The sequence below is a fragment of the Marmota marmota genome, unplaced genomic scaffold, assembly GCF_001458135.2.
Source record: "Marmota marmota marmota unplaced genomic scaffold, marMar, whole genome shotgun sequence".
NCBI lineage: Eukaryota > Metazoa > Chordata > Mammalia > Rodentia > Sciuridae > Marmota > Marmota marmota.
The window spans coordinates 20,503,044-20,515,833 of record NW_026000026.1 but is presented as its reverse complement, the minus strand read 5'-3'; the positions used below and the strand labels follow the sequence as shown (position 1 = coordinate 20,515,833).

The window sequence follows — 12,790 nt, the reverse complement described above, 5'->3', positions numbered from 1 at the left end:
AGCAAATCAGAGCTCCTCTCCAGAAGTGGCTGGGGACCCTGACTCCATGGTGTGCCCATGCCAATCACCTTTTGGGTTTCTGTAGAGCTTGGGGAATTACCTATGTCACTCACGCAAGTCATCTAACTGGTGCATCCCACGCATCTGGTGAGGGAATGCTCATCACCCTTGGGGTCTTCCAACGTGCACACGCCCGTGTGGGGGGGAGATTTTTTATTTCTTTTTTGAGGTACTAGGGCCTGAACCCGGGGCCTCGCACATGCTAGGGAAGTGCTCTACTTCTGAGTTACATTCCCAGCCCTGTTGGGATCTCAATTTACTTAATCTGTAAAATCCCTCAGTTAGGGAAAAAAAAAATCCAGTATTTATCTTCTTAGCCTTTTCTAATAAACAGGAGCTCCAGGTTACCTCACGGTTGAGGAACGAAAGGAAGAAACCAGAACTACGGAAAGAAACGAGATGTTCCAGACCTCCTGATGGCAGTGAGGAAGGCCAGCGCTGGAGGACTAGTCCAGAAAACAAGCCAAGAGGACAACATCAAACCCAGGCAGGAGTCTTGCTCTCCTCCCAACTTACAGGAAACACAGGGGACAGGAAGAGCCCGGCAAAGGACCCTGCCACGCAGTCAGTGAATCCAGATGCGGGGAAAGCTTGGGACAGCTGACCTTGTGTCCTCGCCAGAAAACTTACAAGGAGGAGGAAACAGAAGTGGAGGGGACCAGAGAGCTCTACTAAGGGACACATTGAGAACTGGATGTACAGAACTTATTTTAATCCAGATTCAAATGTGCCGGGAAATTTAGACACTGAGTGAGGAATACTTGACAATATTAAAGAAGTGCTCTTAATTTTTTTATGATAATGGTATTGTGGTTATACATTTCGAAAAGTCTAGACAGCTGGGATTTGCTTGAAAATAACTGAGGGTGTCATGGTGGTGGGTAATTGGGCCGCGATAGATGGAGCAGGACTGGCCATGAGCTGGTAACCAGTGAAGACGCCCGTGGGCGTCTGTCTGTGTACTATCATCCACAGTAAAAAATTAAGTAATGAATCTCTCACTTAACACGCACAGAACTGTCCTGAGTGGTGGCCTTGGGGAGGGAGGGAGGGGACCTTTCTACTGTTTGGCTTTGCACTGCTTGGACTTGACCCCATGGCTCTGTATTAGCCACCCAAGAATATGAACTCTTACCACCCCCCAAAAAAAGCCCCACCCAACTTAAATAGCGAACTTCAAAGAGAGCTCTTGATCACCCTTTCATCCAAGAAATGCCTTTATTTCATTTTCTTCCAAAGAACAGTTTAGGTCCAGCAAACGAGTTCCTTCTCATCATTTGAGGAGGGTGGTGTGTGCAGACGGAGGGGACCCATCCGTGGCAGGGCTGTACTCAGAAGGTCTTAGATGTGTGATCCTGAATGTGGCTCTCGGGGGCTCAGAGGACACGTGCAGTACACTTCAGTGCCAGTGTCCTTAAGTATTTAGGTGTGTGTGTGTGTGGGGGCGGGGACCGGGAGGCAGATGGGGCCACGGAGGCGGTAGGCTGCGGTGCTGCCCTTAGGGCTGCCCAACAGTGTCATCTGAAAACCTGATGTGGGGAACATGAACAACAGCCAGCCACTTTCCTTCAATCCAATTTTTAGGCAGTTATGATCGATCAACTTACAAATCGACTGGCTGTCCACTCCACCTTCATGGCCTTCTCTGCGGCCACCATGGTCGCCTCCAGCAGGGGTGGGTTGGCCCACCTTCTGGCTGGCAGCAGGTCACTGCAGCTCCCGGAGCAGCTGCAGCACGTTGCTGGCGTAGGGGCTCTGCTGCTCAGAGGCCATGCCCAGCAGCACAGGGCGCAGGCTGGTGTGGGGGGGTGTGAACTGCAGAGGGCAGTGGAGCTGGTTCAGGAGGAGCCAGGTGGAGTCCGGGTCCACTTTCATCAGGTGCAGGAAGACGCTGTGGGGAGAGGCAGGAGTGAGGGTGAGTCTGGGAGGGAGCCCGCATGGTGGAGTAGGGTGCTGCCTTCACCCCAGCAGCTGTTCACTGAGCTGAGAACTCGATCATAACAAATGCTCCAACAGCACAAGGAACCCACTTTAGTTCCTAAGACAGGGACATCAGATGGTCCCAAAGCCCAACAGGAATCAAAGTAAACAGTTTCATATCCACTGACACAGAGTAAAATAGTAATTAGGCCGAGCAGACAATGTTGACACTCAACAAGCTCTTGGCAAAGACACGGGCTGAGTTTTGGAGTCTAAAGCTGGCATTTTGAAATGAAGAAAAATGACAGGGCCCACCCCTCATTACAAGCCCTCAAGGGCTCGGGCACGATGGGGGACCACAGAGGAAGCACGTGAGTCAGACCCAGATGGGCTCCTGTCCTAGCCTCTGGTCTTTGTCTCTAGGGTCTTGCTGCTCAGTTGTACAGATGGACCCTCTCTGGCCATGAAGAGTCCTGGATTCTTGGTGGTTCCGACACACGCTTGGGCTCCCTGGAGAGGAGCCCACAGCAATTAGATTCAAAAGATCATGCAGTGCTCCACAGGCTGGCAAAGGGTCCTTTATTTTCCAGGGACAGGACCAGCTGAGGCCTGCCCGTGACTTAGAACAGTGTCCAAGGATGAGATTACAAGGTTACGTGGCCCTTGCCTCTTATCTGGTCAACTCCTACTTCTGAACCATCAGTTGAACCCAGGCCACTATGGCGGGCAGTCCTCATACACCTGGCCGTCAGGCTCCCACAGCAGCTTGGAGTCTGGTTGGTCAATCCCAGGAAGGATAAGGCCCTCCCTGCTGGCCTGCTGCCTTAGCTCGTGCATCCCCTGCTAGTGGGACTGCTGTCCTACTCTGTCCAGGTGGCTGCCCCTTCCCATACATGCTAGCGGCTTGTCTATGACCATTTCCCTTCCTCACAGTGTAAGCTCCTCAAGGGCAAGGGCCTTGGCCATTTTGCTTGCTGCTATTCCTGGCCACCTGGCATGGCCCATGATAAGCATTCAGTAAACATTCAATGATTAAATAGGCCCTCATTTTCATGTGACTTTGGCTTATTTGGTGGCTCACTAATGACTTAAGGTGACATCCTTCTCTGGAATATTTACATCCCGTGAAAGGATATGAAGGAGAAATTAGTTGCTTATCATCAGGAAAGGTATAAGGGGCCAGGCATGGTGGTGCACACCTGTGATCCCAGTGACTCAGGAGGCTGAGGCAGGAGGATCACAAGTTCAAGACCAGCCTGGGCAACTTAGTGAGGCCCTATCTCAAAATAAACAATAAAAAGGGTGGGGTGTAAGTCAGTGGTAAAGCTCCCCTGGGTTCAACCCCCAGTACTATGCAATAATCTATACTTATAGATATATATAAAAGTAAGAAATATTAACAGGGTTCATGCTGTGACATCACTAGCTACGGAGGTGCAGGAAATCACACTTGTCTTGGACTTGGTATCCTCATTTCTTCAAGGTTTCGATGAAGTAGGAAACAGAGATCAAGTCCTAACACGCGAACCCCCCTCACCACTAAAGCTACACTCGGCCCTCTGCACCCGTGCATTCAATCAACCGTGGATTGAAACTACTTGGGAAAAAACACGGTGTCCATGCTGAACAGGTACGGCCTTTCTTCCTTGTCACCATTCCCTAAATGATAGAGTATAGAACTATTCACACAGCACTCACATGGTGCTAGGTGTTGTGAGTCATCAGGAGATGATGTAAGGTAAGGGAGAGAATGTGTGCGGGATTTATGCAGACACTGTGCCACTTTATACAAGGGTCTTGGCATTCTTAGATTTTGGTAAATGTGGCAGGTCCTGGAGCCAACCCCCACGCATACTAAGGGACAACTGTACATAGTACCATTTGATGGATGGTATTTTACTTCCCCCTCCCCATTTATTCTTTTTTTTTTTTTTTAATATTTATTTATTTATTTTTCGGTGGACACAACATCTTTGTTTGTATGTGGTGCTGAGGATCGAACCCGGGCCGCACGCATGCCAGGTGAGCGCGCTACCACTTGAGCCACATCCCCAGCCCCCCCATTTATTCTTGACAGTTACTCTTGGGAGCCCCTAGCATCCTTTTTGAGCATCAAATCAGGAATTAAATGCTGGTCAGCCAAAAGTAAATTTCTGGTTCTAAATTTTATTAATCTGAAAAACCTGTGCCCTTAGGGGATTCGGGTCTTATGAAGCCAGCTTTGCTTCCACCCCTGGGCCTGACAGACAGACGTGAAGGAGGTTACTAAGGGAGGCACGCAGGGAGGCGAGGGGGCACTTCAAACACTTCCCGGGCCTGTTCTGTGCCCCAACAATCTTAGTTTCCTGTGCTTAGGATAATCGTGTGTTTATAACCTGCACACTGTTTGCTGGAGAAGTGATTAGAATATTCTAATTCATTGTTTCCACTTCACCGCAGAAAGGAGATGGGGCCTGCGTGGGAGACAATTTTTGTTTAAAAACAAAAATATCTTTGATAATTAGAGTGGCAAGGGAAATGATGAAAAAAACGCACCCCAAACAAGAGGCAGATTTCTGTTTACACGTGACACAGTAGACGGTTTTCCCTGGTGCCAAAGACTGTTAGAATGCTAATGCTTTCATTTGATTTTTTTTTCCCCTTCAAGAACTGGAACCCCTTCTCCAGCTCTGGGTGGCACCCCCGCTTCCAGGACTGTTTGTATCTGGGCAACACCCAGCAACGCAGCGGCAACAGTGGCAGTGGCAACGCCCGGTGCCACTGCCCAGTTCAGTCATGGTGCCCTCTGACTCATGTGGCATGAAAAGGTGGCAATGTTCACTTTCTGAGCCCTTTTTAAAATGTTAAATGGGATGTTGTATTCTTTGGCAGAAAAGGAAATGGCAAGAAGCCTCTCTCTGCCCTGAGATCTCCAAATAAAATGCTAACAGGAAGCAAAGAAAAAATGTGTGCCAAGTTCACCTTTTTTATTCCTTAAGAGCCCAACTCTTGGAAGAATTGTTTTGGGTCTCATTTCTTTGCTCCAGAACGGCAGGCAACAACTCAAGCTCCTTCCCCCACCTCTGAGGCTTGGAGCAGATTACTTAGCCTTCTGAACCGGCTTCTTCTTCTTCCGAAGGAGGATGGCCACACCCGGCCCACCCTCCCCACAGGTTTATTCTGAGGCTCTGAGGAGAAGTGCGGGGAAACACTTTGAAGTGTATAATGAAAACACCATTCTTTCCAGAGAGAGAGAGAAGACTGTGTGTGTGTCTAAGGAATAATTATCACTACCAACTACAGCAGCACTGCCACGCCACGGGTACCTCTCAGACACTCTGAAAAGGGCAAAGCATTTGTCTTTTGTCTCACTCATAACCCCACCAGGCTGCCTTGGTGGGGGTCCTGATTCTTAGCCAATGGGGTTCTAACTTCACCTATTATTTTCAGGAAGAAACAAATGCAGAACTCTCAGCCCTCCACATGCCTGAGGTGGGGCGCAAACACCGTGCCATGCAGGCAGATGGCTGGCAGGCGCAGCTGCGCTCTTGCTGGGTGAGAGGCGCGTGGCCTGCTGAACTCTAAACACCAACAAATTCTGAACCAGGACCCTGTTTGGCTTTAACTCCTGGGAGCTGAGCCTGAGGACCAAGAGGTCTGGTCTGAGCACTCAGAAGCCAGGCTTTGTCCCAAACTTGGCTCCCATTTTGTTCTGAGGCCAGTTCCTGGCCAGCCTGAGCTGGGAAGAGGGGACTCTCAGAGTGAAGAGCCCAAAGCAAAAGCTGAAGTCCTGGGAGGCCAGTTCTACATAATTGAAAGTCAGAAGACAAAGGCAGGACCTCTGCTTTGAAGTGACTGGGGTAATGACCTGGGAACTGTTCCAATATGTCTCGAGATGTGGCAGAGATGTCTGTTGAACATGCCCAAATGACCAGTTCCATCTTTTTTCAAAGCCAAAGAGAAACACTTTTAAAAAATATATGTACACTATTTAACTGATGAACAAAAATTTCTTTCTCCTTCCCCCAGGCCCAAATGATTGGCTCTGGGGAGCATAGTTATCAAGAGATTACCCGGTCCCCTGAGCACAGGGAGGCGCTCAGCTGAGCCTCATGCCTCCATGTGTCCCGAGGCCAGTGATTATCTCTCAATAACCTGTAGGGCCGTGTAGCTTAAATGATAACTTGACTTTAAAAAATTTAGAACTCACCGTTAGGCAGTTTCTAAGCAACCTCTGTTTCCATGGCAAAGAAGCCTGGTGTTTATACTGATTTTTCACTTAAAATGCGGTTTTATTGAATTTTACTTCATGCAGGCAGCCATTTCCCTGCACTTCAGCCCCGTCTACAATTGACGGGTATCAGTAAGTACCTAATAAACTCCAGATGCCCAAACAACAGAAGCTGCTCATTCCTTCAGGATGGTATTGGGGTGCTCGGAGGGAACAAGCTGGGATGAGGGGCCTGGGGAGGTGGGGAATGTGCTCCTGGAATCCACAGCTGGGTTTGGGTCTTATCTCTTCATGGTTCATCAAATATTTACTAGCACCTGGTCCAGCCCAGGCTCTATGCCAGGGCTTAAGATACAAAGATGGATAGACAGAGGTTCTGGTCTCACAGACCTGTCTGGCTGGGAAGGCAGACGAACCACAGAGGCCCATGTCGCAATATGGCGAGGGCCATCCTAGGAAGCATGTGGGTGGGGCCAGGGAAGGATTCCTGAGGAGGGACAGGGCTCCCCTGTAAAGAGAGGTGTGGATTAGACCACTGCTAAGGTGCTTTCCAGCTCTGAGGGTCCACAGCAGTTCTCCATCATGAGTGCTGGGTTGTACCCCTTCCCACAACATGGCGACACCAAACAGAAATCCCCTTGCTGCAGAAGCACATAGTACAAAGTGTGTCCTCACCATTTCTGTCTAGACAACATCTGCTCAAAAGAAACTCTAGAAAATCACCAGCCAATCAAGGCCCAGCAAGGCTAAATAAACTGTAACTGAAATGTGGGGCTTCCGGCTCTCCCGGGCAGCAGGCTATTCTTTCTCTGTCAATTACTTGCTTGAGGGGTCCGATGTTCCTTGTCTCTTTCTGGATTTATAAAATGCTCTCATGAGCTGTCAGGGTAAATGCCAGTGGTAAAGAACTTGCAGCTCTGTGATCTGTTTATTTATTTATTTGGGGCTTCTAAAGAAGTTACTTAGGGCTGTCTCCTTAGGAACCTGACACAGGCTATCTCTATACCGGCACAAGTAAGTGTGATCAGGAAAGAAACCCACTTGTCGGGAAGCAGGCAAGGCCACAGTGTTACTCGAGCGCGCCTGTCATTCCTGTGCTGGTGGAACAGCCTCCACGCCCTCTTTCTCTGGCCACCTCTTCTCCCATTACTCTGTGCACCCGATGCTGCAAATGAGGCTCTGTGTTGCTATTTAAACAAATGGATGCTCAGGGTGCCGACGTGTCCTAGCCAGCAAGTGGTGGGGCTATGTTTCCACACTCAGTAATTTACTCTAATGGGTCTCGGTTCATTGGTTAACCAGTATTTCAAGCCTGTCCTTTCTTGCTATTCAATTTAGCTATCTTCCCCTGCACGGAGGTCGTTTTTTTGTTTCTAAATGTTGGAAATGGAGGATTATGACTGGAAGCAACGATTTACTTTCCAAATAAATACTACCAATTACCTCTGCAGCTATACATACTCTTTAGACTTAACTATATTTACGTGTTCAAAATCATTCATCTATCGATCTAACTCCAACACGCATACTCACAGAGACCCATATTAAAAATATTTAAATGCAACAAGGACAGGATTTAAAACCACAAACACCAATAGAAGTGTATGATGCTAATTGTGCCCTGAAAGTACCACAAGACAAAGTGTCATAAATGCAGTGGAATGACTCCACTGCCTTGTGCATATTTAAAAGGATATGGCACTGAGAGGCCCAATCTGTTACAGACAATTGACTAAGCCAGAGCCTAGAAGGGTTTAAATCCCACTGGGCTGGATTTAAAAGCAGCCCCTTCCATCTGGTCAGCTCCCCAACCTCCAGGCTTCCCAGCCTGACCCCATGGTGCTGCTGCTGCTGGGCACTGATTTCAAAGCAGCCTCCTGTGCTGACAGACCCGGGCTTGGCACTGGCTGGCTGCGCTCAGGCCACAGTGGCTTCCTGGCCTCCCTGCACACACGGGCGTCCGGGTAGCAGCTCACATATTTTGCCCCCTCCTCTCAGAAACATTTTCCTATCAGCTGGGTTTTGGCGCAAAGTCTTAAGATGCCTTAAGACTTAAGGGCTCTTGGAAGCGCCCTTCTGTATTTACTGCAAGGATGCTGAGGACATTAGTCACAATGGCGCCCTGTGCTCTTCCCAGATGACCATGGAGGCATTTTCTTAAGGTTCAGTAACAAGGACAGCTGTGCTGCTTACTGAGCTTTCTTTTTCTAAGCTCTTCTGCCAGTGTTCACAGGAAGTTGCAAAAGAGATGACATTTCTACCCTCGCTGTCTGTTAGGGATTGCAGAGCCACTTCCAGTTCTGCATTTTACACATCCACCTTGACTCTGGCTTCACCTTGCTTTTGCTCTTCTTGTTTTTCCTTTTAAAAAAGTCCTTTGCTTGTTTCCTTTTTTCTTTACTGCACACATTTAGTTTATAAGATGCCCCAAAGTCATTTTCGGAATTAAGGAGAAAGTTTAAATAATGATTAACAACTACTATTATTGACTTTTCACTCTGTGGCATTATTTCTTGTGTTGAAAAATGAATATACATGACTTTACTGAACCTTATAATAATTGTATTAGATAGAAAACAATAGGTAGGATTACTTCAGTCTTGTAGATGAGAAAGCTGATACTTGGAGTGAACACCAATGTGAGGCCAGCTCAAACTTGGTATTCATCTCTGAAATCTTCAACTCTCAGCACAGTGCTTGGCTCAAAATAAGAGATCCAATAAAAATGGTCTGTCTTGAGCACCTAAGAGGCGGCAGTGACTGCGCAGGCTGTATTTACTGTATGTCTGGCATGCAGCTCAGTGCTAGAGCGCGTGTCTCACACCCTGGGTTCAACCTCAGCACCTCCCACCAATCTTTGAAATAAATGCCCACATAGTAAGATACTTGGGCCATTTCCCTGGCTACTTTGCTTGGTACTGAGATTATCACATTCATGACAGCCTCTTAGGTGTTCAAGACAGACGACAGACGGGCAAAATGGCTACCCTGTGGTCTGCCCAGGCTTTTGATAACTGCAATCCACTTTGCGAAGGCAGCGCAGCTGGTAGGCAAGATCTGCCATCAAGGGCATCCTGTTCCTGACCCAGCACTGCATGTACATCTGCAAATACACCCCACTGGGCGGTCGATTATCAGTCACATGACAACCCGAGGAAGCAGGGACAGGACTGGTAGCATCTGATTGAAGCAGCACCGAGGTCCCTGCCTTCAGATCTGAAACCCAGCAACCCACTTTGTTTGTAATCTGCATGGCAGATGTCTCTTCTCTCTGACACCATGAAATCAGGCCTATATATGCACAGGGAACAGCCTCAGATCTGAGTGTATTTTTAGAACAATGCGCCTTGAAGAGAAAAGCAGGAAGGCCTGTCAAAAGATGGATAATAGGAAAGCCAACTACTTGGGTCTGGATTTGTCAACTATTAATCAAGTGTCAAAAGGAAAAATATTAGAAGTGCCCTCATTTCCATGCTGGGTGCAATCTGAAGGGGAAACAGTTCTGTAGCCCAACCTCAAACAAACTGCCCACACCATTTAAGGGAATAAGCCACTCATTCCAAGCTCGGCTGAGCTAACGGATCACCTCTGTGGCTCCTGATCTATTCAAATATAATAGGCCTATGTGTGGGTGAAGACAGGAGCTGGGTTCTGACGGGGATGAAATGGACGAGCCTGTGCCAGTCTGTGTTTGTCCAGGGTTTGAAGGCACCGCTGGTTCTTTGATGGGCGGGGATCCTACTGTTAGAAAGAGAGCAGGGAAGTCAGTCAGTAAATGAACCTTCCAACCTGTCCCACTCTTGCGCAGAGGGGGTGGTAAGACGTGGCACAATTAACATGAAAAAGACCTTTCTGAGTGAAAACTCCTGCTCAGGTTTCAGTTAAGACTCAGAAGGCGGGCTGGGGATGTGGCTCAAGCGGTAGCGCGCTCGCCTGGCATGTGTGCGGCCTGGGTTCGATCCTCAGCACCACATCCAAACAAAGATGTTGTGTCTGCCGAAAACTAAAAAATAAATACTAAAATTCTTTCTCTCTTAAAAAAAAAAAAAAAAAGACTCAGAAGGCTGGCAAGTGACGCTGCATTCAGGTGGGTGTGTGTGGAATCTACACATAACACGAATTTGATAAATTTATACATATAGCCCGCCCTGTGTGCGCCTGCATGCAAGTACCTTAGAACACAGGCACAGTGAGGCACAGGCTTCGTTCTCTGTTGTCGGTGTCTAAAACAGTGCCTGGAACATACAGCCTCCTCAGTGATACGCAGAATAAGTGAGCACTGAGGGACTTTCCTGGACAGGTCAAAGCACGTGTCCCACACGGAGACCCTATGAAGCGGATGCTACTGTCACCCCCCATCTACAGAGGAAGGAAATGAAATGCAAGGAGACTAAGCCATTCCTTCAAAGGCTGGTAAGATCTGAACCTAGGTCTGTCCAACTCCAAGACTGCTGCCTTTGCTCTCATACACAGTGGCTGGGCAGAGGAAGCAGAGAAGGCAATGCCCCTCCTCCAACACATGGAGGACTACAGCAGCACAGCACCCAGTACCCGCCTGGCCAGCTGGTGCACCTTCTGGCCAGGCGGGTACTGGGCGCTGTGCTGTTGGTGCCCTGCATCCCTAGCTGGGCTCTGGGGTTGGCAGGTGGGAGTAGAACTTGGTAGAGACCAAGCAGTCAAAAGGTTTTGTTCCTCGATCATGAATGTGCTGGGCAGGGACTGAATCTTTTTAAAAATAGGTACTGCCTAGTTTTGTTTCCTTGTAGTCCAGGGTGAGGCTTACTAGATGATGTAAGACCTCACTGCAAGACAGGGAGTTTCAGAGGCTGGCCCAAGGAGTATGGTTCTAATGGAGTTGAGCCTGGCTGAGTGCATGTACTTGCTTAAAAGAAAAACAGAAATTTGGGGTATATTCTTTCATCTCAAATTCCTTTCATGTATGGAAGGGAACAGTTCCCTGGTCAGAAAAGGCACAGAACTGTGGAGACCCACTGCATGCTGGGACATATCCTGAAGGCTTCTGGGGACACCTGGGAATTAAAATCAGTTAAGTATGCCTCTGCACTGGGCTGCGAAGAGGGTGTGTCTGATCCCACTGGTTATTTGTAATGCAATGCTTACCCTTAGGGACTCTGCCTTATTTACAGCTCCCGGTATACTGACCCCTCCTCCCACACCCTAAATATGATTTGCTCGTTATCCATTGAAGTTATTTAACCGGATGAACTTTGGGGAGCTGGTTGTTTTTTGTTTTTATGTTTGGCATCTCCAGTTAACAGTGACACCTGGTGGTAACAAGCAGCAAGGGTATACCCCGCCCCCCACCTCCCCCAAGTTCCAAGATTTATGCCCCCTCCTTACAAGGCACATTCACTAGATAAAAGCATTAAACTAGAATGGCATCTCTGTTCTTAGCGTTTACAGCCTTGGTTATATCAACCACCCCCTGATCAATTTCCATTTCCAGAGTTTACAGCCTGGACTAAAAGCCTGCCACAAAGGCTATATTTAATATGACAAATTAAAAAAGCAAACACAGGCTTGGTCATTCTTTGAAGCCAGGAAAAGCAAACAAGAGGAAGGAGAAACATGGCTGTAATGCATACATCAAGAATTTCCGTGCAGCGGCCAAGTCTGCCTCCACTCCAACATGATGACGGCCTCAGGTCCTAACCCCACCTGCCAGAGGGGCCCAAAGACCACAGTGCTCATCCACCTCCTTGCAGAAGGCAGGAGGCCTCTGAGCAGCACCTGCTCCCACAGGTTCCCTCAGCCTCCGGCAGACAGAGGAGCCGGCTGGGGACTGCACCAGCTCAGAGGGAGCCAGTCATCTCTGGACAGCACTTTGACTGGTTCTTCTCAATACTAAGTGGAGGCTTGGTTTTTTGTAAACCCCAACAACAGGGCTCCCTGCACACAACAGTTCTCTCTTCTTCCAAAAGAGTGGGTGCATATGTCACTGGCGATGTGTAGAGAATACGGAGGAGGGGCAAGAGTAAAGATAGGGGACCGGCACAGAGGCTTCTGTGGTTGTTCAGCTGAGGGGTGATGGTGCCTGGCCCACACTGTGCTTGGAGAAGGAGAGAAGCAGTTTTAAGTGACTTTGCAAGAAGGTAGACAGGCTTCACTCGTGCTAATGTATGTGGAGTGTGAAGGAAAAAGAACTAAGGATAAACTGGCTGGATGGTGGGGACCCCACCTTGCTCAGAGACGCGGCTCATCAGTACCAGCGGGTGTGATTGTCCCCGCACTAATGAGCCCACCATCACCCTCTCTCAGGCAGTAATTCAGCTCACAGACACCAAGTTTCCTATTGTCTCAGGATTCTTCTCCCATTTAGAGAGCTTATTAATTTCTGAATCAAGATGCCAAATCAGCTCTTGATCAAGGACAATACTGATTTTTCCCCTGACTTCAAAATAAGTTTGCAGGCGATGTGTGTGAAGCAATCAAGCCTGCTTCTTCCTCCCCTGCTGCAGAGGGAGGGCCTGAATGGAATGCTGGGGAGCAAGCAGAGCGAGCGCTGCAGTGGTGCCCGGGCTGCTCTCTCCTCCCCAGAGGCGCCAGACGCCACCGAGGGACTCAGCACAGTCTGATCCT

The 12,790-nt window shown here is 48.6% G+C and overlaps 1 protein-coding gene across 2 annotated transcripts in view; it reads right to left on the bottom strand.

Annotated features, from left to right (window-relative positions):
• Positions 1 to 1,259: 1,259 nt before the first annotated feature.
• Positions 1,260 to 12,790, bottom strand: part of Tti1 (TELO2 interacting protein 1) — a 47,308-nt gene continuing 35,777 nt past the window's right edge. The window contains exon 8 of one of the 2 annotated variants that reach the window (XM_015480778.2): positions 1,260 to 1,951. In XM_015480778.2, the coding sequence (XP_015336264.1) occupies positions 1,768 to 1,951 (184 nt within the window). In that variant the 3' untranslated portion in view covers positions 1,260 to 1,767. The remainder of the gene's footprint in view (positions 1,952 to 12,790) is intronic. The other variant, XR_007350459.1, reaches the window with a different exon arrangement.